Source organism: Mesoplodon densirostris, chromosome 10 (assembly GCF_025265405.1).
Source record: "Mesoplodon densirostris isolate mMesDen1 chromosome 10, mMesDen1 primary haplotype, whole genome shotgun sequence".
Lineage (NCBI taxonomy): Eukaryota > Metazoa > Chordata > Mammalia > Artiodactyla > Ziphiidae > Mesoplodon > Mesoplodon densirostris.
Window position 1 is genome coordinate 16,429,287 of NC_082670.1, and position 26,807 is coordinate 16,456,093.

Below are 26,807 nucleotides of genomic sequence, written 5' to 3' on the forward strand. Positions count from 1 at the left end.
TATTGTAAACAGTGCTGCAGTGAACATCAGGGTGCATGCATCCTTTAGAATTCTGGTTTTCTCCAGATATACACCTAGGAGTGGAATTGCTGGGTCATATGATAGCTCTAGTTTTAGTTTTTTAAGAACTTCCATACCGTTCTCCATAATAGCTGTACCAATTTACATTCCCACCAACAGTGTAGGATGGTTCCCTTTTCTCCATACCCTCTCCAGCATTTACTGTTTGTAGACTTTTTGATGATGGCCAATCTGACCAGTATGAGGTGATACCACATTGTAGTTTTAATTTGCATTTCTCTAATAATTAGTGATGTTGAGGAGCTTTTCATGTGTTTGTTGGCCATCTGTATGTCTTCTTTGGAGAAATGTCTATTTAGGTCTTCTGCCCATTGTTTGATTGGGTTTTTTTTTTTGATATTGAGCTGCATGAGCTGTTTGTATATTTTGGAAATTACTCCCTTGTCAGTTGCTTCGTTTACAAATATTTTCTCCCATTCTGAGGGTTGTCTTTTTGTTTTGTTAATGGTTTCCTTTGTTGTGCAAAAGCTTTTAATTAGGTCCTGTTTATTTTTTTTTATTTTCATTACTGTAGGCAGTGGATTGAAAAAGATCTTGCTGTGATTTATGTCAAAGAGTGTTCTTCCTATATTTTCCTCTAAGTGTTTTACAGTATCCAGCCTTACATTTAGGTCTTTAATCCATTTTGAGTTTATTTTCGTGTAGGTGGTAGGGAGTGTTCTAATTTCATTCTTTTACATGTAGCTGTCCAGTTTTCCCAGCACCACTTATTGAAGAGATGATCCTTTCTCCATTGTATATTCTCGCCGACTTTGTCATAGATTAGGTGACCATAGGTGCATGGGTTTATCTGTGGGCTTTCTATCCTTTTTGATGATAGCCATTCTGACTGGTGTGAGGTGAGATCTCATTGTGGTTTTGACTCACATTTCCATGATGATTAGCGATGTTGAGCTAAAATAGAATATTTTAAATCTGGCCTTTTCAAAAACAAACCCTAAAACCTATTTCTTTTAAACTGCAAGCTCATCAACCCAAAACATATTTATTAAATACATATTATGTTTAGGACAGCTAGGAACTCTAAGGCAATAGGAACAGTCCCAAGCTTCTGTTTAAACTTTTGTCCTAAATTGACATTTTTTCTATGGTTAAATGTTCTCAGGGGAAAAAAGGTACTAATTGCTCTTGGAGGTGTTGTCCTTTTAGTACTGAATAAGGCCTCATAATATGAAAAGGGTGTCCCAGGACCTAGCACTGTCTGAAATAGAGAATCTATAAGCCCATATTCCACAGGCTTGACTTCCACTCCATAACGAGTAATTGATTCTGAGTGGTCTCTCAAGGGACCAGTGGTCCTTGTTTGCCCAGGACTGAGAGGTTGGCAGAGTCTCTGCAAAGCAGGACTGCTGGTCTCCCTAATGATCATCTCTCCTCTCGCCACCAAAGTTCTTCTCTCAGAAATGAAGATACTAAATACAGAGAACCCCAGACATGAATCATATTGCAAGTTCAAAGATTTCATTGTAGGATGGATTATTCCACACACTCCATGCCAATGGTGATGTATACCATTTTTGCTGGTGTGCAAGATGGGTATTTTTCTTGGTCTTGCACCTCAAAATATTCCTGTTGGAGACAGACCCTGACAGATTTTAGGCACCTACATTCTCTTCCCTCTATCCACTATCTAATATTCCTCCTGGGACAGCAAAGTAGGGTTGCCACAAGGTTCCCTGGTTAAACTGAGGTAAGCCTCCTATGCTGGCACAAAAGTGCTACTTCTTAACTTCCATTATCTCACATAAGGACTAGAGCTCAGGTTCTGAGCAGCATCAGGACCACACAAACTATTTAAGGGACAAGCATATCACTTCACATTTCATTGTCCAAAGAGATGCACCAGCAGGATACCTCATAGAAATATCCACGGCCAGTGGCTTTCTTGGGACTGTCTTGGATTCAAATCTCAGCTCAAGCACTACGTCTGTGACTCTGGGGCAGTTAGCAGCCATCTTCCTGATTCTGTTTCCTCATCTGTAAAAGGAGGTTAATCCTACCTGCACTGTTAGGAATGAAGATCAGAAATCAAACCGAAAACATCCAAGCGCCTGACATGTAGTACACATTGAACGTGTGATGCTCAAATTTTAAGCAAGTAAAACCTGTACACATTTGTTAAAACACATACACACAAAATACACACACATGCTTCAGAACAGCAAGTCTGACACAAACAAAAAGCAATTCTTTTTAGAAATATTTCCTTTATGTAGAAATGCAGTATTGATTTAGTAAGAAACTCATTTTTTAACCCTCTGATTTGAACAAATTCTCTCCTCCCAAGGTATTTGATTGACAATACAACATTGTAGCATATATTTTATTATTATCATTATTATTTTCCACAACATTTAATACCATGTTTCCTTCTCCTACATAGAATATCACCCAATAGAAGTTTCCCAAAGGAGCCACAGCACATTCATTACAAAGATAGAAAGGAAAACCATTTTTCAATCTCTGCTTTCTAATAGGATGATTCAACTAAAACAATGTCAGATTTAATCAGCTATGAAACTGAAAAAAATGGAAACCAGCCCGAGTGAACATCATGGGCTGTGATCCTGAACACCTCTGAGAAATGAGGAGAAAAGAGAGAAATATCTGCCTCTTCTCCCCAAACTTCAATATAACTTTAAATTACTTTAAAAAATATTTATAAAAAGACATCCCTCTGCCTTAATGGTGTGAAATCTGGGTGTTTTCTCAGGGCCATGCCTGGGCAAGCAGAAGGCACATATGCAATGGAAAACAGTAGCCCCTCTGAGACTTCTGGTATGTGGGCAGGAGACTTTCTGATTTCCAATCTTGGCTCATTTCAGAAGAAAGAAGGGTTACATCCCTGGCGGGGGGGTGGGGGGGAAACGCAGCCACCTTCAGGGCACATGCCTGACTTCCAGTCCATTCAAGTGTCCATTCACAGTTAGTCCTCCAGGCTCTTTGAATTTTCAGTATTCTGCAAACCTCCCTCCACACGGTCCCTCCCGGCAGTCTTCTGAGTGTAGTTAATGTGTTTGAGAACAGTAATGTCACAAGTCAAAGGATTGGGGGCTTCCCAAGGAACAACCGTCTTGCATATGTTCTGGAAGACAAGTCATCTCAGCTTTACCTTCTAACTTCTGGAGTAGACGCCCGGGTTCCCAACATCCAGATTTCAGTGGTTGGAGATCATGCCAGAAAAGTGAAGACCCAGCTAGCCCAGAATGGACTGTCTCTGCAGTTCTAGCACATTCTCCACACACCTCCATACTACTCAAATGTCCTAGAAAGTATTAAATCAACTGGACATGGCTGATTCAATGGTACAAAAAAAGCTTTATAAAAATACTCCCTGCACTTAAAAAATCAAAACAAAATAGATGCATGTAAACATCACCTCTAAGTCACTGGAGAACTCTGGAGTCTTTTTATCTCCTCTGTCCAGTGATTTGCAGTCTTATGTGTTCAGCTTTTGTTTGTTTCTTCTTTTGGAGGTATCAATCTATTTTTTTCTTATTAACAGAGTTCAGAGTCTGAGGCCGCCTTTGGTTATGAGCTTGTGGTTTGATTGGCAGGAATAGTATGATCAGGAGACTGATAATGTGTAAGTAAAAGTACATGGACCTAGGAATAAACACACAAATTATATTTCAAACAAGAGTGTATGTGGGAAATGTCACATGAAGCAATTACATCACCTTTTGGCACTGGCGGACCTGACTTCCCTCAGGCTTGCCTTGATCCACTCCACAGATAACTTCCTTTGATTGGGTGAGTGGGCCAGGGATGGACCAAAACCACAAAACTGGGCAGAGCAAACCAACCAGCCCATCTGCAGACAGGCGTATGGCAATGTCCCACTGATGTAATAAGCAGATCGAGAGAATTAACCCTGACAGCTAGAAACCCACCATGTTAAAAGTCTAAGGATGCATGGAATGAAATTGAAGCCCTACCCTATGCTCCCCAAACACAAATGCAACTGACACTTTAGTCAATGTGCTCCACTAAGTGTCAGGGGTTCTTGTATATATTATGAGCCTGAGGAATCCAGATTTCAAAAGCCTACTCCATAACTCGATTTTCATCCAAACTAAAACAAGTTTTGTTTTTGAGGTTTGTGGACTTATTGCATAAGTGTGGTACTGGACACAGGGTAGATGCTCAATAAATGCTGTACACATCAATGAATGCAAGTAATTAGAAACAGCTTTTATAAAATTGTTCTATATCCATTTGGGAAAACTGAACTTACACTTTCTCCAATGCTTTTTCAAGAGCAAAGGAAAATAATGTTAAGGGGCAAGGGACCCACAATTGATTTACATATAATTCCCCAGCTTTTGTGATCATAATGTCAGGTCTATAGAATAGTTAAAAGCTCCAGCAGAAGCAATCATATCTTCATTTCTTCTTTCAATAAGCATTTATTGCCTAGGATGTACAAAGCACTGAACTGGGATCTACAAAAAGGCAAAGACCCCACCCCTCCTTTTGGGAATGGAAAAGAAGAGACGTATAGACACATGGTAGTAATTAGCAGAGGGGTGAATAGCCACAGGTAAGTGACCATCTGATTTACTATTTAAACCAGGACAGTAATGAGAGTGAATAACAGCTCTACAGATAAACACACTGGCTCAGCAAGTGTAAGCTGGGATTCTCACAGGCACACCCCAGGCAGAGGGAACTCCAGCTTTCAAAGTCTGCTCTCGTAAAATGTACTTTATTCTTGCGTTTTGCCTTAATCTTTTACATGTGGCCAAATCTACACTGGAGCAATTTTGTTAGATTAAAGTCAAATATTCTGGCAGTCAAGGGAAAAAAAACTTCAACTTCCCAGGGAGGTTTAGTAACCTATTCTGACATTCCATACTTCTCTCAAATTTTAAGCAATACTTCCATCTTTTTGTTATGGAAAAACTCAGCTAACATTTATAGAGCATGCTAGGACTAAACTAGGTACTCCAGATATACAGATGAATAAAGCATAGTTCTACTCTCAAGGAGTTTGCTATCTAGAAAAATTCCTACACAAATTCTAACATTCTTATACATTGAATTTAATAAAGTGCTATCTAGTTAAAGACAACAACATATGAGATTTTGCTTTTGAAAATGATTTCATAGAAAGGTTCTTCTCTGGCTAAATGTTTGTGTCCTCCCCCAAATTCATAGATCGAAGCCCTGACTTCCAATCTGATGGTATTTGGAGGAGTAGACTTCGGGTGGTAATTTGGTTTAGATGAAGCAATGATGGTGGGCCCCCCCATGACAGCATTAGTACCCTTATTAGAAAATAAAGGCAAATCAGAGCGTGAGCCATCTTTCTCTGTGTCCCTCTCACTGTCCCTCACCCCATCTCTTTTGCTGTCCTTGTCTCCCTCGGTCTCTCTCTCTGCTTTGTGAGGACACAGTGAGAAGGTAGCCTTCTGCAAGCCAGAAAGAGAGCTTTCATCGGAAACCAAATCTGCTGGCATCTTGATCTTGGACTTCCCAGCCTCCAAGATTGTGAGACATAAATGTCTGCTGTTTAAGTCACCCAGTCTATACTATTTAGTCATAGCAGCTTGAGCTAAGACAACTTCATTCTTTTTTAAAAATTTTTATTGGATTATAGTTGATTTACAATGTTGTGTTAGTTTCAGGTGTACAGCAAAGGGATTCAGTTTTATATATATATATATACATATATATATATATATATATGTATATATATATATATTTCATTTTTTATTATTTTCTCATATAGGTTATCACAGAATATTGAGTAGAGTTCCCTGTGCTATACAGGAGGTCCTTGTTGGTTATCAATTGATATCTTATAATATAGTAGCGTTTGTATGTTAACCCCAAGCTCCTGATTTATCCCCCCAACCTACATTTCCCCTTTGGTAAACATAAGTTTGTTTCTGATATCTTTCTGTTTTGTAAATAAGTTCATTTGTATCATTTTTTAAAATTAGATTCTAGATATGGGTGATATATGATATTCGTCTTTCTCTGTCTGACTTCACTTAGTATGACAATCTCTAGGTCCATCCATGTTGCTGCAAATAGCATTATTTCATTCTTTTTTTTATGGCTGAGTAGTATTCACTGCATATATGTACTACATCTTCTTTATCCATTCCTCTGTAAATGGACATTTTACGTTGCTTCCATGTCTTGGCTATTGTAAATAGTGCTGCAATGAACATTGGGGTGCATGTTCCTTTTCAAATTATGGTTTTCTCTGGATATATGCCCAGGAGTGGGATTGCTATTTTTCTCCAGATATATGCCCAGGAGTGGGATTTCTATTTTTAGTTTTTTTGTTTTTTTTTTTGCGGTATGCGGGCCTCTCACCACTGTGGCCTCCCCCGTTGCGGAGCACAGGCTCCGGACGCGCAGGCTCCGGACGCGCAGGCTCAGCGGCCATGGCTCACGGGCCCAGCCGCTCCGCGGCATATGGGATCCTCCCAGACCGGGGCACGAACCCGTATCCCCTGCATCGGCAGGCGGACTCTCAACCACTTGCGCCACCAGGGAGGCCCTATTTTTAGTTTTTTAAGGAAGCTCCAGACTGTTCTCCATAGTGGTTGTACCAATTTACATTCCTACCAACAGTGTAGGAGGGTTCCTTTTTCTCCACACCCTCTCCAGCATTTACTGTTTACAGACTTTTGATGGACATTCTGACTGGTGTGAGGTGATACCACATTGTAGTTTTGATTTGAAGTTCTCTAATAATTAGTGATGTTGAGCATCTTTTCATATGCATTTTGGTCATCTGTATTGCTTCTTTGGAGAAATGTCTATTTAAGTCTTCTGCCCATTTTTTGATTGGGTTGTTCGTTTTATGTTTTTGGGGGGTTTTTTTTTTTGACATAGAGCTGCATGAGCTGTTTGCATATTCTGGAGATTTATCCCTTGTCAGCTGCTTCGTTTGCAAATATTATCTTCTATGGGTTATCTTTTTGTTTTATGGTTCCTTTTGCTGTACAGAAGCTTTTAAATTTAATTAGGTCCCATTTGTTTGTTTTTATTAGGTGGGTCCAAAAAGATATTGCTGCAATTTATGTCAGAGTGTTGTGCCTATGTTTTCTTCTAAGAGTTTTATAGGTCTTTGATGCATTTTGAGTTTCTCTTTGCATATGGTATTAGAGAATGTTCTGATTTCATTCTTTTACATGTAGCTGTCCCATTTTCCCAGCACCACTTACTGAAAAGACTGTTTTCTCCATTGTATATTCTTGCTTCCTTTGTCGTAGATTAATTGACCATAGGTCCGTGGGTTTATTTCTGGGCTTTCTATCCTGTTCCATTGATCTATATGTCTGTTTTTGTGCCAGTACCACTGTCTTGATTACTGTATCTTTGTAAGTATAGTCTGAAGTCAGGGAATCTGATTTCTCCTGCTCCGTTTTTCTTTCTCAGGATTGCTTTGGCTATTTGGGGTCTTTTGTGTCTCCATACGAATTTTAAAGTTTTTTGTTCTAGTTCTGTGAAAAATGTCATTGGTAATTTGGTAGGGATTGCATTGAATCTGTAGATTGCCTTGGGTAGTATTGTCATTTTGACAATATTCTTCCAATTCCAAGAACATGGTATATATCTTTCCATCTGTTTGTGTCATCTTTGAGTTCTTTCATCAGTGTCTTATAGTTTTCTGAGTACAGGTCTTTTGTCTCCTTAGGTAGATTTATTCCTATGTATTTTGTTCTTTTTGATGCGATGATAAATGGGATTGTCTCAATTTCTTTTTCTGATCTTTCGTTGTTAGTGTATAGGAATGCAAGAGATTTGTGTATTAATTTTGTATCCTGCAACTTTACTGAATTCATTGATGAGCTCTAGTAGTTTTCTGGTAGCATCTTTATGACTTTCTATGTATAGTATCATGCCATCTGCAAACAGTGACAGTTTTACTTCTTCTTTTCCAATTTGGGCTTTTATTCTTTTCTCTGATTGACATGACTAGGACTTCCAAAACTATGTTGAATAAAGGTGGCAACAATGGACATCCTAGCCTTGTTGCTGCTCTTAGTGGGAATGCTTTCAGCTTTTAACCATTGAGAATGATGTTAGCTGTAGGTTTGTCATATATGGCCTTTATTATGTTGAGGTAAGTTCCCTCTATTCCCACTTTCTGGAGAGTTTATAAAATAAATGGGTGTTGAATTTTGTCCAAAGCTTTTTCTGCATCTATTGAGATGATAATATGGTTTTTATTCTTCAGTTTGTTAATGTGGTATATCACACTGATTGATTTGTGGATATTGAAAAATCCTTCCATCCCTGGGATAAATCCCACTTGATCATGGTGTATGATCCTTTGAATGTGTTGTTGGATTCAGTTTGCTAGTATTTTGTTGAGGATCAGTGATATTTGCCTGTAATTTTTTGTGTGTGTGATGACTTTGTCTGGTTTTGTTATCAGAATGATGGTGACCTCATAGCATTCTATGAGGTCACCATCATTCTGATAGCTTGGGAGTGTTCTTTCCTCTGCAATTTTTTGGAAGGGTTTCAGAAGCACATGTGTTTAACTCTTCTCTAAATGTTTGATAGCATTTACCTGTGAAGCCATCTGGTCCTGGAATTTTGTTTGTTGGAAGTTTTTAATTGCTGTTTCAGTTACTGTACTTGTGATTAGTCTGTTCATATTTTCTATTTCTTCCTGGTTCAGTCTTGGAAGGTTGTACCTTTGTAAGAATTTGTCCATTTCTTCTAGGTTGTCCATTTTATTGGCATAGAATTATCTGTAGTAGTCTCTTATGATCTTTTGTATTTCTGTGCTGTCAGTTGTAACTTCTCCTTTTTCATTTCTAACTTTATTGATTTGAGTCCTCTCCCTTTTTTTCTTGATGAGTCTGGATTAAGGTTTATCAATTTTGTTTATCTTCTCAAAGAACCAGCTTTTAGTTTCACTGATCTTTGCTAATGTTTTCATCTCTATCTCATTTATTTCTGCTCTGATCTTTATGATTTCTTTCCTTCTGCTAACTTTGGGTTTTCTTTGTTCTTCTTTCTCTAGTTGCTTTAGGTGTAAGGTTAGGTTGTTTGAGATTTTTCTTGTTTCCTGAGGTAAGGCTGTATTGCTATAAACTTCCCTCCTATAACTGCTTTTGCTGTGTCCCATAGGTTTTGGGTTGTTGTTTTCATTGTCATTTGTCTCTAGGTATTTTTTGATTTCCTCTTTGATTTCTTCAGTGATCCATTGGTTGTTTAGTAATATATTGTTTAGCCTCCACATGTCTGTTTTTTACAGTTTTTTTTCCTGTAATTGATTTCTAATTTCAAGTTTTGTGGTTGGAAAAGATGCTTGATATGATTTCAATTTTCTTAAAATTACCAAGGCGTGACTTGTGACCCAAGATGTGATCTATCCTGGAGAATGTTCCATGTGCACTTCAGAAGAAAGTGTATTCAGCTGCTTTTGGATGTTATGGTCTATAAATATCAATTAAGTCCATCTGGTCTAATGTGTCATTTAAGGCCTGTGTTTCCTTATTGATTTTCTCTCTGGATGATCTGTCCATTGATGAAGTGGAGTGTTAAAGTCCCCCCCCATTATTGTGTTACTGTCGATTTCTCCTTTTATGGCTGTTAACATTTGCCTTATATATTGAGGTGCTCCTATGTTGGGTGCATACATATTTATAATTGTCATATCTTCTTCTTGGATTGATCCCTTGATCATTTTGTAGTGTCCTTCTTTGTCTCTTGTAATAGTCTTTAATTTAAAGTTTATTTTGTCTGACATGAGTATTGCTACTCCAGCTTTCTTTTGTTTTGCATTTGCGTGGAATACCTTTTTCCATCCCCTCACTTTCAGTCTGTATGTGTCCCTAGACCTGAAGTGGGTCTCTTGTAGACAGCATATATACCGATCTTGTTTTTGTATCCATTCAGCCAGTCTGTCTTTTGGTGGGAGCATTTAATCCATTTACATTTAAGGTAATTATCAATATTAATGTTCTTATGGCCATTTTGTTGTTTTAGATTTGTTTTTGAAGGTCTTTTTTTCTCCCCTTCCTCTTTTGTTCTCTTGTGATTTGCTGTCTATCTTTATTGTTGTGTTTGGATTGCTTTTTCTTTTTTTCTGTATCTGTTGTAGTTTTTTTTTTTTTTTTTTTTTTTTGCTGTACGCGGGCCCCTCACTGCTGTGGCCTCTCCCGCTGCGGAGCACAGGCTCCGGACGCACAGGCTCAGCGGCCATGGCTCACGGGCCCAGCCGCTCCGCGGCATGTGGGATCCTCCCAGACCAGGGCACGAACCTGCGTCTCCTGCATCAGCAGGCGGACTCCCAACCACTGCGCCACCAGGGAAGCCCTCTGTTGTAGATTTTTGGTTTATGGTTCCCATGAGGTTTTGATATAGCAGTCTATATATGTACAAGATTGTTTTAAGTTGCTGGTCACTTAATTTCCAATGCATTTCCAATATCCTGCATTTGTGCTCTCCTCTTCTCACAATTGCTGGTTTTGATATCATATTTGTGTGCAGGTGATTTCCTACCTTTACTTTATGTTTGCCTGTACTGATGAGCTTTCCCATTCTTAATTTTCTTGATTCTAGTTGTGGCCTTTTCTTTTCTGCCTAGAGAAGTTCCTGTAGGATTTGTTACAAAGCTGGTTTGGTGGTGCTGAATTCTCTTAGCTTTTGCTTGTCTGTAAAACTTTTTCTCTGTTGAATCTGAATGAGAGCCTTGTTGGGTAGGGTATTCTTGGGTGTAGGTTTTTCCCTTTCATCACTTTACATAATATCATGCCACTCCCTTCTAGCCTACAGAGTTTCTGCTGAAGAAAATCAGCTGATAACCCTATGGGGATTCCCCTATATGTTATTTGTTACTTGTCCCTTGGTGCTTTTAATATTTTTTGTCTTCAATTTTTGTCAGTTTGATTAATATGTGTCTCAGTGTGTTCCTCTTTGGGTTTATCTTGTATGGGACTCTCTGCATTTCCTGGACTTGTTTCCTCTCTCATGTTAGGGGAGTTTTCAGCTATAATCTCTCCAAATATTTTCTCAGGCCCTTTATCTCTCTCTCCTCCTTCTGGGACCCCTATGATGTGAATGTTGGTGCATTTAATGTTGTCCCAGAGGTCTCTGAGACTGTCCTCGTTTCATTCTGTATGCTGTTCCACGGCAGTGATTTCTACCGTTCTGTATTTCAGCTCACTTATTCTTTCTTCTGCTTCAGGTATTCTGCTATCGATCCCTTCTACTTTATTTTTCATTCCAGTTATTGTATTGTTCATTTCTGTTTGTTTGTTCTTTAAATCTTCTAGCTCTTTGTTAAACATCTCTTGTAACTTCTTCATCTGTGCCTCCATTCTTTTTCTGAGATCTTGATCATCTCTACTTTTTCAGGTAGGTTGCCTATGTCCACTTCATTTAGTTGTTCTTGTCGGTTTTTATTTTGTTCCTTCGTCTGGAACATATTTCTCTGCTGTCCCATTTTGTCTAACTTTCTGTGTTTGTGGTCTTCTTTCTGCTGGCTGGAGGATCATAGCTCCTCTTGCTTCTGGTGTCTGCCCTCTGGTGGGTATGGCTGGTCTTGAGGTTTGTGCAGGCTTCCTGGTGGGAGGGACTGGTGCCTGCCCACTTGTAGATGGAGCTGGGTCTTATCCCTCTGGTGGTCAGGGCCATGTCAAGGGGTGTGTTTAGAGGTGGCTGTGAACCCAGTATGTCTTTATGCACTCTGTCTGCTGATGGGTGGGGCTATGTTCCTACCCTACTGGTTGTTTGGCCTGAGGCGTCCAAGCACTGGAGCCTGTAGGCTGGCGGGAAGGGCCATGTCTTGATGCCAAAATGGCAACCTCTATGAGAGTTCACGCTGATCAATATCCTCTGGGGCCTCTGCTACCAGTGTCCTTGCCCCCCCCGCCCCCAGTGAGCCACAGCTGACCCCTGCCTCCCCAGGAGACCCTCCAAGACTCATAGGTAGGTCCAGCCCTAGCTCCTATGGAGGTACTGCTTTGTGCTGGGTCCCAGGGTACATGAAAACTTGTGCACGCCCTCCAAGAGTGCAGTCTCTGTTTCCCCCAGTCCTGTGAAGCTCCTGTACTCCAGCCCCATGGGCCTTCAAAGCCAAATGCTCTGGGGGTTCCTCCTCCTGATGCCAGACCCTCATGCTGGGGAGCCTGATGTGGGGCTCAGGACTCTCATTCCTGTGGGAGAACCTCTGTAATATAATTATTTTCCAGTTTGTGGGTCACCCACCTGACGGGTATAGGATTTATGTCGCAAAAGCACCCCTCCTACCGTCTTGTTGTGGCTTCTTCTTTGTCTTTGAATATAAAATATCTCTTTTGGTAGATTCCAGTCTTTTTTGTTGATGGTTGGTCAGCAGTTAGTTGTGATTTGGTGTTTTCACAAGAGGAGGTAAGCTCAAGTCCTGCTACTCCATCCTCTTTTCAGAATCACATTTAGATGTTCACTTGGGGCTCATTTACAACTTAAAGGAAAAAAATTAGACTAAGAAATTTAAAGCTGGGAGTTGTAGTCACTGTACACTGAAACGTGACTAGGCAGAAAAAAGAAGCCCATCTGACATTTAAATGTCAGTCAGGGAAGGGTATCCTGAGAAATGGATTTGTATACAACTGCCATGCATTGCCAGTTATTTAAATTATCCCCTAGTGAGGAACAGATCTGGAATGCATCTAGACCCACCTCGACTAAAAAGATGATTCAATTTTAATTTACTTTGCCAGATTCAGTGATTCTCTTAAGAGTTTCTGAAAAAAATTGTTTTAAAAAGATTCTGAAAACTTTTGTTGAGAGGCAATCTATAATAGCCCTTGGCAACATGTGGCTGTTAAAATTCAAATTAGATAAGTTGAAAACTCTGTTCTTCAGTCACACTAGCCACATTTCAAAAGCTCAACAGCCACAGGCACTGGTGGCTGACGTATTGGATGGTATTTTGGTCATTGTAGAAACTTCTATTGGACAGAGCTGATCTAGATAGGGAAGTTAAATTATATACATAAGCAACTATGAAAACAAGATAACATATTAGCTTGAATTGCTTGTAATTGACAGAAGTGACAGAAATGTCAATTTCAAGCTAAACAAAGGTGTTTTCTAAAAAAAAATAGATTGTTTTTAAAAAGAAATGGAAATCTACATGAGTGATCTGGATTGATAATGATTGAATTCTTTCCCTAGAACTCCTGCCTAAATATAGAAATTAGCATGCTTAGTTGGTTAAATGCATGTGATCACAAACAAATCACCACTTTGTGCTAATACCCTAGCAGTAACATTCTTCCAAAATAGCTTCTCCTAGAGAAATTTTTAGTAACTGCACTACTGCTCTTGCTGTTAAAAAAAAAAAAAAAAATTGCATCTGAAACTCAGGCCTTGCTGTGTGAGTTTTAACTGCTCACCCTCTCTGAGCCTCCACTTCCATATATGATAAACAGGGACACTGACACCTACCCTGGTCTCTTCTCAGCTCACTACTCTCTACCTTGGATTGATTCTATATTCTGCCCATACTCATGTTTCTCGGGGCTTCCTCCTATCACAACAGGGCTTATCTATGCTGCTCCCTGGGTCTGGAACACAACCCACAGTGTTCCATCCACCACTCTCAGCACCCTCAGACTCCAGGACTCAAACACTACTTCCTCCCAAGAGCAGATTCCTGTTACATGCTCTCATAAATCTTTGTACCATTCACTCAGAGTATGATCTTAGTGGGTATTTATAAATTTGTCAATTATTTCCTGTCACTTCCACCAAGCTATCTCCTCCATGGAAGTAAGAATGATTTCTATCTTTTGCTCACCATCCCATCCCCCAGCTTCTAGAAAAGTGCCCAGTGCACTGTAGGTATTAAATGGTACTGAGTTAAATACAGGCATTTCTGCTACAACATGATACATATATTCCCGAAAAAAATCTTGTGTCTGGCAACATGATGTGCTTAAAACACCAGGACTAGGGTGGTTTTTCTGTCTCTCTCTAGTTCCTGTTTATTAGTCCTCAAAGGCACTTAGATTTTCCAAACACTGGGGGAAACCCTCAGCCCCATCCATCTTACTCAGGAATGCAAGTCAATGTGTTTCAATGCCTGTTATAAAAAAACAAGTACCTCTCTTTTAAAAATCTGATTTAACGGAACATTTTTTATTTCACTGTTCCATTTCTTTTATAAAAGTCATCTCCTGACTAGCAGCTCTCTCCCCTAGAGTAAGGGAGTGTGGAGCGGGTTGGGCACCTCCAAAGAAAAGGGAGAGAAGGGCCCAGGGTTACAAGTTAACCTCTGAAAACGGAAGCAGACAACTCAAAACCTATGAGACTTTGTAACCAGAGCGCTAACACAGACAATGAGCGCCCAGGCAGATAGCTCAACGGGGCTAAGGCTGCTTCAGGGGGCAATAGAAGTTCCAGATAATGAAGGGCAAATGCTGGCTAGAGGGCACTGAGACAAGAGAAAGGACAATAGAGCTGTGAGCAAGTGGGGCTGCCCGGAGGGAGGGTGCAGAGAGGAGGTAAACCAAGATGGTGCAGCTTGGGCAGGGCGGGCACTCGTGGCTCCTACCGCTGTAGCAGCGGAACTGAGGGCTTTGTTTGGCTGAAGATTTCATTGTTTTTCCACTCTTCTGGCATCTCTTGTCTAGAAAAATTTGTGTATAAAGCAGCTCAACTTCCATATTATATGGACATAAGTCCTGTGACCTAACCAGCATTATAGAAACAGACTTCTTTGAGGAGCATAGTGTACTTCCCTCTACCTTCTTTCCCTATAACCTAAAAAAAAAAAATCATCCTAGACATTGACACCTGTACCAAGTAGTAAAATTTCTTTGATCATTCCTGACCAGCGAGTCCAATCCCTGATGTACAATAAGGCACGTTTGCATGTTTATTTCTAAGCCACTTTTCTGACTGTAGCTATGGTCCAAACTCAATCTGCAAAAGTCTCTGCAAATCAGTAAATAACACAAGTTGGTATTTATCGAGTATAGACTACATGCCAGACACTGGGCTGAGCCCCTTGCACGTTTGCCTCATTCAATCCTAACACCTAAAGGTGCTTGGAGGTGAATTCTATTCTTACCTTCATTTTACAGTTGAGAAAACACTGGTAAAAGAGGTTAATAACTTGCCAGAGGTCATGCAACCATCTCTCCAAGAGTAGAGAAACACGACTAATTCAACAAAAGAGGGAAACAATAAAAGCACAAAGAGGTCTGCAGTTCGTCTGGAGGGCTGGTGTTTGAATATAAGGGCCTGACACCCTTTCCCTAAGACACCCTTTCCCTAAGGGCCTCTTGTCTGTAGGGTGAACCCAGCCCCAGCTGCGGCCTGCTTCTGTCCCTCTCTGAGTGCCCCACGGCCTCCAGCATAGCCTAACCCCAGGAAAAAGAGGCAAGGGCAGTGACCTCACCCTCTGAGTTTGTAATCTGGATACATCCCTTCAGAATTCACTGCCATAAGCATCCCTTACTTATATTAGTCATGGCTGAAGGGCTACCTGTCAACTCTGCTCTCTGTATTACTATTTGTCTGTTGGCATCTCCAGGACAGACACTTCCTCCTAAAGCTTTCTCTAGACATTTTCCCATCAAAACCATACATAGAGATCGTCAGTACTGATGGATTCAGTTTGCCAACTCCTAAGTCAAACACAGAGAGAACAGACAAGTTGACTATAGAGCAATCGAGAACAGTGGAAACTTACTTGTATAAACTGATGGTGGGTTCAACGGCCAACATGACGAAGGGGGCGACTGTGTAAGAGACGGCCAGCTGGGTGACAGCCCACGTGACTATGTCATAAACAACCTTGAGGGCTTTTGAAGAAAGGAAGTAATGTCTGTAGTTGTTCCTCACCTGCTCACCAAGGAAGTCATGGTGGATGGGGGGATGCAAAAAATGGAAACTTTTACTCCATGCATGCAGGTAATACCCCTCAGGAACATAGGAGGTAAAAACTACCAACAATCTGAGTTCTATTTTCAACTAAAAATACCACTATGGTTTTTCTTATTATTAAAAAAATATAAGTTCATTCACTGTAGAAAAATGTTTAAAGAACAACTAAGCAGAATCAGATTTTTTTTTCTTTAATATCTCCCAGAGAAAAGCACTGTTGAAAAACTTGGCACATACCTTCCAAGTCCTTTTATATTCATATATATCCATATTTATGTTTCCAGTGGCGTCAATACATGTTTAGCCTGTTTTTTCATTTAGTAACATAGCATGAATGTTTTTCCATGTCATTAAGTATTAATCTGATACAATTTTAATTATGGGAAAGTTAGTCTCCTATCCCCTGCTATTGTAAACAATTCTGTGATGTATACTCTTGTAGAAAAGTCTCTGCACTATTTCCTAATTATTTCCTTTGAATAACAGTAATAATATAATAGTATAATAACATGAGCTACGATTTATTGAGTGCTTACTGTGTACCAAGCCTGTGTAAATTCTTTATGGGTATCATTTCTGTTGACTCTCCCCATAGGCCTATCATGTAAGCATCAGTATGCCTATTTTCCAGACAAGGAAACCACATTCTTTGAGATGGAAAATGCTGGGTCAAAGGATACTCATTTGTAGGTCTTTTGACACAGATTTGGCTCCAGAAAGACACCTAATTTCCAGAGGCCAGAACCAAAGACAGAGCTGAAACAATGGCTGGCTTATAGGTAGGTCAGCCTCAAAGCAGGAAAGGCTTCCTAGGGCTGCCTGGGAAGCTGAGGGCACCTCCTCGGCTCTGAGCTCCTCAGGACAGAGGCTAGAGGTCCATCTGTGGGCAGTATTGAAAAGCATGTAAGAGATTTTACTAGGTAACTTCCTGGGCCTGAGACACTTCATGACTGTTTGAGTTCATTCTCCTTTTGAAAAAAAAAAAAAAATGGAAATACTGTTCTATCAACCCTCTCCCCTCCATCCCTTATCTAACTTATTTCTGAAAAACATTTCCAGGTCACCCAAGAGGCTTCACATAAATTAATCCTTTTATACCCATTGAAATCAACTAAAGACAGCTTAAGAAATGATACTCTGAAAGTATTAACAAAATTCTGGCCTTTGTTCAAGTTTGTCCTCCCATCTGTTTTTTAGTTTTGTGATCCAAGTTAGTATATGTACAGGAGAAAAGAAAATGTCTTCTGTTTCCAATGCACAGATATGTAAAATATGTACTTTAAAGTGTGCTCATCAGAATAATCAATTATCCGTCTTGTTCACACATGTATCCCCACAAACCTTCTTCTAACTAAAATAAAAATTCCATGGGCGAGGAACTTTTGTTCACTGCAATAGCCCAGCACCTACTAGCATATAGTAGGGCTCCTGAAATATTAATAGAACAGATAAATTCAAGAATGAGTGAATAGCTAAAAGAAATGGAAAAGAATTCCCACTCTACCTGTCTCTCCATTTAACAAATATGAAGAAGTTATCCATTTCTATTCCCAGCACTAGACCGGGAGCAGGGGCCATATCTGTTCTGCTCTCCATTTTTTTCTCCAGTACCCATCACAGTACTTGGCACATACTAGGCACTCAATAAATATATTTTTAAATATATTTTTAAAATAAAAAAAAAGAATGAGTGAATAGCTGTGTTGGGGATCCTAAATCCACATCTAAAAATACAGCTCAACAAATCTCATTAAAAGCTCTTGGCACCTGAATAAGGAATGCCACAATCATTATCAAGTATTGAAATGAAATAAAATTCAAAGCGCTCTGTATTTGACAGAATACAGTGAATCGTAATTACTTATATACATGTTGCATCTCATTCTTTGAGGGAAGGCATATTTTTAAATTCTGTTATTATTCTTGCTCTACAGCCAGCAAATGGCAGGAACAGTCTAGGACAAACTGAAGGCTACCCCCAAAACCTAGAGAACCAAATTTATCAAATTCACAAAGGACTTTACACAAACTAATTTAATCGGATCCAACATGAGGGCTGAGAGCAATCTTTAAGAGAACAGTTCCTATGGCTGCAATTTTACCGGTTGCTCAGAAACCAAATTATTTTTAGGTGTAGGATAATGAAAAGAGAAAATTAAGTAGAGTATAAGCAAAATGAAGTTTTACAGAGCCTACATTAATAATCATTGTCATCTGTAATTAGTAGACTGTATGTTTACAGCCTTTAATGATTAAAAATGTTTTCATCTCTTTTTTTTTTTTTTTTTTGCGGTACACGGGCCTGTCACCACTGTAGCCTCTTCCATTGCAGAGCACAGGCTCCAGAAGTGCAGGCTCAGCGGCCATGGCTCACGGGCCCAGCCGCTCCGCGGCATGTGGGATCTTCCCAGACCAGGGCACGAACCCGTGTCCCCTGCATCGGCAGGTGGACTCTCAACCACTGTGCCACCAGGGAAGCCCCAGAAATGTTTTCATCTCTTAAGGCACTAAACATTGTTCCTAAAAGTCCTTTTGTTTTGCAAACACCCCCTGCAAGTAATATGAAAATAAAATGCTTAACCATTTTATGACCATAAGTTCCAATATATTTAAGTATTTCTCTAATGGGAAGACTTTTGCTGATTTTTCAAAACATCACTCCTACCATCACCCCCAACAGCACTTCTGCTGGGACCTAAAAGACAACAAACACACAGGCATCCAATTACTAAAGAAAAGACCCCACAGCCAAAGGGAGCTTACCGTTCTGGCTGCTAGCGTGACAAGGATTCCAGTTAAGAAGGTAAAGTAGTATCCAGGGTAGACACCATGCCACAAGGCAGACAGGATGAAGGTTAGCACTGTGGGGTGCCAGGGAACCCGCTCATAGCACACTCTGTGAAGACAGGAAGGTACAACGGGCCACAGGTCAAACATACCAGAAACTTCTGCCTACACCTGCATCATTTGGAACCAATCATGCAGAAATCATTTGATCCAATATTGATGGCGTGCCTGCCTCACCCTATTCAGGTACTTGCAGCGCAATCCAAGCAGCTCTGAGCTCTAGTTTTCTTATACACTCCCAGACGGGCCATTCACACAGTCCAATCTCTTTGTCAGATGCATGAATGTTTAACCTCCATAGGACTAAATGATCTGGACCCCATCACACAATATCTAATAAAAGTCAGAGTGGTCACTTTTTCCCAACGAGAGCTCCTGCCTTATAGAAGCTTATTCCACCAATGGCCTAAGCTACCAGGGATGCTTATGGATAAATAAGTGCCATTGACACTAAAACTTTTAGAATCAGGGTAAGGGTCTTTAGAAGTGAGATCCTTATTTCATCTAAATTAATTTACTTTTCCACACTGGCCCCAATGTCATCTAACTCATCAACACTGCAGCCTTCTCATCTCTCTTGGCCATGACTCCAGCACAAAATCAACGTGTCAGTTATATGGCGTCTTCAGTCCTCAGTGTCTATTGGATTCCAATCCATGAATTTGCCTTAAAGAGTGAGGACATTGTAAGAATCTAGAACCTGTCAGCAAATACCCTGGAGATCTTTGGCTTCTTGGTTGTTTATTAAAACAACGTGACAGGGGACTTCCTGCCAAATTCAGTCTACGGATTGCCAGGGGCACCATAGGAGCAAGTACATGGCTTCCTGAGTGAGAGGGCCCAGATGAAAAGTAAAACAGAAATCCAAACAGTTAACAGCAATCCAGCCTGGATGGGCTGTCAAAAGTAACCAAGTTAAACCCAAACTAAGGACTATGGCTCTCTCTTCACAGGAAGAAAGGGAATGCATTTGAGGAAAGAAACACAGGATGGGACTCCATTTGTAATGTTTCTTTTTGAAATGAGAGGTAGTTTGCATGGGTATTTGTTTCTTACCCTTTGTATCTTTTTGTGTGAATGAAATACTCCATTTTCTAAAAGGATTTTTAAATAGTATTTTTTCATTTTTTATGTGCCCACATGTATGTTCAGTCACATAAAAAATGTTTATGTAGAACAAACTCTAGTGGAGACTGTAGAACTCTCCATACATTGGGATAATTCAATATACAGAAAGAGGTTTAGGCTAAAATGACTTGCAAAATGAATAGCAATAACATTAAGGGCAAATTTTCAAAAACTGCACATTCAGAGTAGTTGCATGAGTTTACTTTGTTGAAATTATTATACATTGTCTCTTCTTTTACCCCGATGTTTTAACTGATGAAAAATGCTACTTATCAAAAACAGCAGAGTCAACAGCTTAATATTTCTATACTCTCCCTGCACTCATGCGATAGGAATATTCACGAGCTCAAGTCTGCCACTTCAAGGATAGCATATCATTAGTTCCACAATAACGAATGTTTCTAATTTTGGAATGTACAGAAAAACAAAAGGACAGAGAAACAACAAAAATACAAAGTTGAAAAGCATAAGCATTTGGGGCACCATAAAGCTTTCGATACGGGGGATAAAATAAACACAGCAATCTTCAGTGATCTGATGCTGACATTGACCCTCCATGACATCTGAGCAATAGGCTCTCCTCTAGATAAGAGGCAGCACATCATAGAGCTTAAGAGCCTGGCTCTGGAGAGACACTCATATCTATTATCTATGAGATATGGGCTCATATCTATTGCTCATTAGCTGTGTGACTTTGGGCAAGTTACATAACCCCTCTGTGCCTCACTTTCCTCATCTGTAAAATGGCGATACTATGAGATATGGGCTCATAGCTATTGCTCATTAGCTGTGTGACTTTGGGCAAGTTACATAACCCCTCTGTGCCTCACTTTCCTCATCTGTAAAATGGCGATACTATGAGATATGGGCTCATAGCTATTGCTCATTAGCTGTGTGACTTTGGGCAAGTTACATAACCCCTCTGTGCCTCACTTTCCTCATCTGTAAAATGGCGATACTATGAGATATGGGCTCATAGCTATTGCTCATTAGCTGTGTGACTTTGGGCAAGTTACATAACCCCTCTGTGCCTCACTTTCCTCATCTGTAAAATGGCGATACTATGAGATATGGGCTCATAGCTATTGCTCATTAGCTGTGTGACTTTGGGCAAGTTACATAACCCCTCTGTGCCTCACTTTCCTCATCTGTAAAATGGGGATAATAATTACCAACACCTCATGGGATCATTATGAGGATTAAATGAGTACCTGGTACCCAGTAATGGCAGCATGAAGTATCTGGTACAGTAAAATAAATATGCTACATTGTGACCTTCTCAAATTACTGTATTTCTTCTATTTCATTTACACAGCATAGATGTTAATACCAAACACAAGTGTCAGATGAGGTTACCACTGGCAGACTATCGCTGTTCATCTAATAACACCCATCTAAACATAACCCAGTGCCATGAGTAATGAGGTCGTTTTTGGTTTCCTTACCGCTTTAGCCAAGTAGCTGTCTGAATATTCCAGTTTTCTAAGTACATTTTGAAACTTGTGGCAGTCTAGAAAGGAGAAAATAACACCTATCATTAGCTTTAAAAATACCCCAAGAAATGGAAAGTCTTCCCCAGAATTTCCCTGGCGGCAGATTAGATGTGCTATTTCAACCGTGAGTCCTGACTCAGGAGCAGATCCGCTGTTCCATCGCACACAGTCAAATTTTCGGGGGTTTATAAGATTTACTTTGCAACTAAAACTTGGCTCACAAAGTCTCAATTTTTCTCAATCTATTTTCAAATTATAGGATGACTAAAGGAATGTTTTGTAGGTTTTCCTTCCATTCTGGTGAAACACAAAATTTAAGTCATCTGAATTTTAAAACTAAATACTCTAAAATGGGATTTGCTACCGGAAAAGTTTCATCATGTGAATTTAGCGCCTTTATGGAGACAGCTTGAATTTAATTGTCATCTTTTCATTCTGTGGCCATCTGTAAACCAGGTCAGTCTGGTGAAGTTATTCTACAAATAGCACAGGTTCAAATGCTTCCAATTGTATCTAGAATAGTAAGGAGATTTTATGCAGGAAGGAGTCACAATACAGAAAAGAAAACAAACATCACCTAACTGGCAATGATGCAGGTAAATCAACCATTGAGAGAGAGAAATTCCAAAATAAGTCATCAACTGGGTTTTCTCATTCAAAAGAAAAAAGAAGAAAAAAAGACTTAATAAAGGCTGGTGGTAGAAGGCATGAAGCAAACATTTAAGAACCAGAATTCCTAACGAAGTTGAAAAGTGTAAATGTCACTGTTTTCTGTTTCAACCGTAAGAAAATCTTAGGCCACACACTAGCCTAATGTAATATGTTTGGAAGGAAGGAAGGAAGGGAGAGAGATAGCAGACCAATGATGGATGGACAGAGTTTTGTACTATGAGTTTTTAATGTCAAAACCCTACGGAGTTTTATTTATCCATTTAGACACCTTCTATGGCTAATAAAATGCTATACACACAGCTTCAAGGTGCCTTAAATAAGTCAGACTTCCTTGGTGTGCTTTAGCTCCTTGCTCTATATCAACTTTATTGGAAATACAAATTTTCTCCTTCTGGTTTTCTTTTATAATAAATACATAACTCAGCCCTTTACCCAGAACACAGGTCCCCTGATGGCCTAGTTTCCGCCAAATGTGGGTGGCAGGTGGTCAGTCTCCACATCCCGGGTTTCCTGCCCTATATGGACATCCCCTTTCTGCCCAAACTCTCCTGTGGCACTCTGCCTGCCCTGTGGCAGGTGGAAAATGAACCACCAGCAACCATGAGTCACCTGGTTGGAGAACCAACACTTTGGGATGTTGAGAATCATGCCCTTCCTCCCAACCAGCTGCCAGGAGGAAAAGGGCCCAAGACTTGGCATTCCTTTCAGCTCTGAGGGATGACAATGCCAAGGAAACCAAGAAGGATGGGGCCCCAGAGAGACCACCTCTAGAGATGGAAACATATCCAGAACTGTGGTCCAAAAACAAAGCCAGTGAAAAAGAAAAACCACACTAATTCTAGTGGCCTAAAAGCTGTGCACCAATTACAATTCTTAAAAGCAAATGCATTATAAATGTTTCCAAAGGAACCACTGAGAACACTGGCAATACTGAAATCTAAATACAGCTGCTAGTCTGTACCCTTGACTGAGGAAAGGAGAATGTGAACAAGAGAAAATGATATCTGTACTTTCTAGTTGATAGAACAGGAATGTAAGCAACAAAAAGATTTTCCTGGCTCTTTTTCAGATTTTTCGTGTGTTGTTATTACTTGAACCATTAGTACTGCCAAGAAAGTAGGCACCTTAAAAGAAAAAAGAAAAAAAAAAAAAAAAAAAGGAAAAAAGTTCCAAGATACGAAATGTCCCCGAGCCTGCTGGAGCCAGCATTTCCTGATAGCAGCTTTTCCTTGCACACTGATGATAAACTTCTATGGCTACCACACTCACAGCAAACCATCTGCTTTATTCACAATGGCAGCTTGATTCAAAAGCATGATAGACTCACCTCAATTTTCCAGATGTTTAGGTTAGAAAGCAGATCCCAACAGAAATTTCCATTCTTATCCACTCCGCTGAACCCAAAGCCAGCTGCGTTATTCACTGCATCAGCTATGGTTTTTAAAACAACACATTAGGATGTGGAATAAAAGATACTAAGTGTCTGTCTAGCTTTAAGATGAAGAGAGAGAGTTTCCTTGGAAAAGAAACCAAAATAAATTTAAAGGACCTGGTACCATTATGAATCAGTTTTGGCCCTTGGGTGACCTCAACTTTTTTTCATTTTTATTCATTCACTAGCATTTAGTGAGCACCTGCCCAGTAAGAAGGAAGGTGTTAGATGCTCACAGAATGCGAAATGAAGAGAAATGAAGAAGCAAAACAAAGAAACAGGAAGATTTAGTGACCAACTGGACATAAGGGGAGAAAGGGAAAAAGGTGAAAATACATATAAGCTCAGAGACCAGAAGATATAGGGGACTCCGTCCAAGAGCTGTCATTAAAGATGGCGGGACACAGGCTGATATCATTATATCAGGAGGAGAACCAGCTCTGAAATAGAAATTGGAGCTCGTTCTGGACATGTTAAGCATGACATGCCAGTAGGATATCAGTTGGGGCAGCCAAGATACAGTTAGAAAAATTTAGAACCTAAGAAAAGGAACGGTTCTAGAGATGTGAATTTGGGACCAGCTGCCATAGAGGCCACATGTGGACACAATGACCAAAGCCACCCTACCCACAAAGTCAGTCCAAAGGCTCCTGTGTCCATCGTTATGTCACTTCACTGAACTCTATGAAAATGTCCCCCTGCTGTATTTCAGTTCTACTCAATTCCTTAATGAAATTTTTTACACTCAAAAAGAGATCTGATGAAATCAACACAGTTGTATGATAATAGCCAAGAGGCTTATTTTTTCTCTTCACTTATCTTCTTTCAAGTTCAGTCTGTTAGAATATTTTCCTAAGAAAAATAAACTAATGAAATTTTAAAGTCTGAGATCCGGGGGAGAGCTCAGAGAAACCTTTCCTTCGCTAGTTCTGTTCATTCCATTTCTATGGGAGTTCAGGTCCAACCCAAGCTGGACTTCTGAAGAAAAATCACCCGCTCTAAGTATGCCTCCTTTCCTTTTGGCATCGTTGATGATTTAATATCACTTATCTATGCTTAGCTTCACTGTAAAATGATCTAGTTTCTTTTAGAAGAAAGGAGGAAAAGTACCGAGTCCTAATATGTCTTTCTCCCAAGCCGACCGGAGGGAAACTCGGTGGAAAAGAAAAAGAACAAAGGCAGAGTGTACCAGTTAAGAAACCAAGAGTTTTAACATGTGTGGGCACAAACTGTGCATGACAGAAACAAACTAAACCAGGAGAGGACAAGCCCTTGAAGGCTGTGTTGACAACTAAAAACAGGGCTGGGCTGACCATGCTGGGACCAGCACAGCAACCCAGGAATTCCCTCTCCCATCTCCAGCCTCAGATCTAAAAAAAAAAAAAAAAAAAAAGAAGAATGACTGGTTTTTTTTGGTCCTTACTATTTTCCCAGGATTCTGTAAAGCATTCCACAGACATTTCTCATTTAATCACACCATTGTGAGCAAGATGGTGGTTCAGGGTGGGAATGACAGCTCTCCTGGGTTCCCTTCTCTACTTGGAAACAAGGTCAATTCACAGCCTTGGGAGAGTTGTCTAACTTCTAGAAACCTCTTCCCCTGAGCAGAAAATGGATGTAATAACAGTACCCATTTTAAAGGGATGTTGAAAGGATTAAACCAAATTGAATATATGTAGAGTGCATAACACAGGGCCTGGCCCAAGTCAGCACTCAAGAATGGTTAGCTGCCACCATTATTATCATTAGTATCACCACCCCCATCTTGCTAGTAAGAAGACTAAAGCTTAGTACTGTTACCACCTGAGTGGTCTTAATGTTAAACAGTGTCAGAATCTGAACACTAGAACTCTGGTTCCACAGCCTGAGTGGCTAGGAGTCATCTGAAAGATAAATGTAAGAACCAGAAGTGGTGACTCTCCGAACTGCTGCATTTAGAGGAGGTCAGAATTCCCTGCTCCCCTGAGCGCATTCTGCTACCCTGTATCCAAGACTGGTTTTTGCTTTAGAGCAGTTAGAGGTTCTAATTTCTCCAGTCTAAAACTGGCTTCGCTTGCATTGTACACAGCTCTAACATATGACTGAAGATAAATTCATTTGGACACCCATATTTTGGAATCTGTGATCTTTAGAACACAGCCTGGGCTAAAATTGAGTCTCACTAATTAGTACTAATTAGTAGAAGAAAAACAACCAACCAGCCTCGTATGCTAAGTCCAAAGAAAATAGCTGTACTCTTTCAACAGAAACGGTAACTAGAATGAGGCTTACACAGTGCAACTCAGCTGAGACTCATCGAGAGGCCAGCTTTAAGGATTAAATTTATAATCATGTATTATTAGTACATCAATTATATGTAAATGGTGTTTGAAGGAGCTGGATAAAACAGTTGTTCAGTTAAGCAGTTTAAACATTCCCTGTTACACTATTTGTTGCTTCTTTACTCATAAATAATACAAAGCTTAATTTCAGACCAGCCCATGCAATCTAAACTACAACAAACTTCCAATTGAGGCCATACAAAGTAATGAAGTGTTTCTACTGAAGCCACAAGAAACAATAAAGAAAGGGCAGTGGGGGAGAATAGACAAAGAGGTAAGTCCACAGAGAAAGCTGTCCATGGAAAGGGTCACTCCTCTATTCCAAATATCTGGGGTCACCCCGCAACGAGCAGACTGACAGCAGACACCCCTGTGCCCTGTAAGCCCCTCCCCACCCAGGTCCCCGCCAGCACAACCCACCTCGTGTTAGACTTTCCCTACGAGACTACGGCATGGCCTTTCTTTCCTCCTTAAATCAGGAGCTGCTTTAGTCCAGAAGCCAGCCCATAAGCCCTGGGATACAGAATATGGGAGCGGGGAGGGGGAGGGGAGAGGGGAAAAGAAAAGGAGGAAAAGTGAAGAAGTAGAAGTTAGGAAAGGAGTGAGATTCTATTACACACACATACACACACTCACACGCTCAAGGTTGGAGCAAAGCGAAAACTCTACTTCACATAGAAAAATATGCCCAGTATTCCATCCATAGTAGGCCTAACGCCTACCTACGAAGCAAATTATTTTTCAATAATAAAGCGTCTGCAGAAAAAAGGAATCAGATACAATGAGACTCTGGAAGCCCTCCCCAAGGACCAGTCCATATACATCATCCCCCCTGTAATTCTACTACTGGGGTAGCTCTTGACGTGTATTGCCTGGTTGGTGTACGCGTCTGTGTCCTCACAGGCTGTAACGGTCTTGAGGGCTGAGATAGCTTACTCACCTTTGAGTTCCTCATAGCACACAGACTGGTAC

At 40.2% G+C, this 26,807-nt stretch overlaps 1 protein-coding gene across 2 annotated transcripts in view; it reads right to left on the bottom strand.

Annotated features, from left to right (window-relative positions):
* Positions 1–2,390: 2,390 nt before the first annotated feature.
* Positions 2,391–26,807, bottom strand: part of MBOAT1 (membrane bound O-acyltransferase domain containing 1) — a 129,516-nt gene continuing 105,099 nt past the window's right edge. For both annotated transcript variants that reach the window (XM_060109583.1, XM_060109582.1), the window contains exons 9-13: positions 23,410–23,513; positions 21,363–21,427; positions 18,706–18,838; positions 15,749–15,900; positions 2,391–3,687 (exon numbers count right to left, since the gene is read on the bottom strand). In XM_060109583.1, coding sequence (XP_059965566.1) covers positions 3,561–3,687; positions 15,749–15,900; positions 18,706–18,838; positions 21,363–21,427; positions 23,410–23,513 — 581 coding nt within the window. In that variant the 3' untranslated portion in view covers positions 2,391–3,560. The remainder of the gene's footprint in view (positions 3,688–15,748; positions 15,901–18,705; positions 18,839–21,362; positions 21,428–23,409; positions 23,514–26,807) is intronic.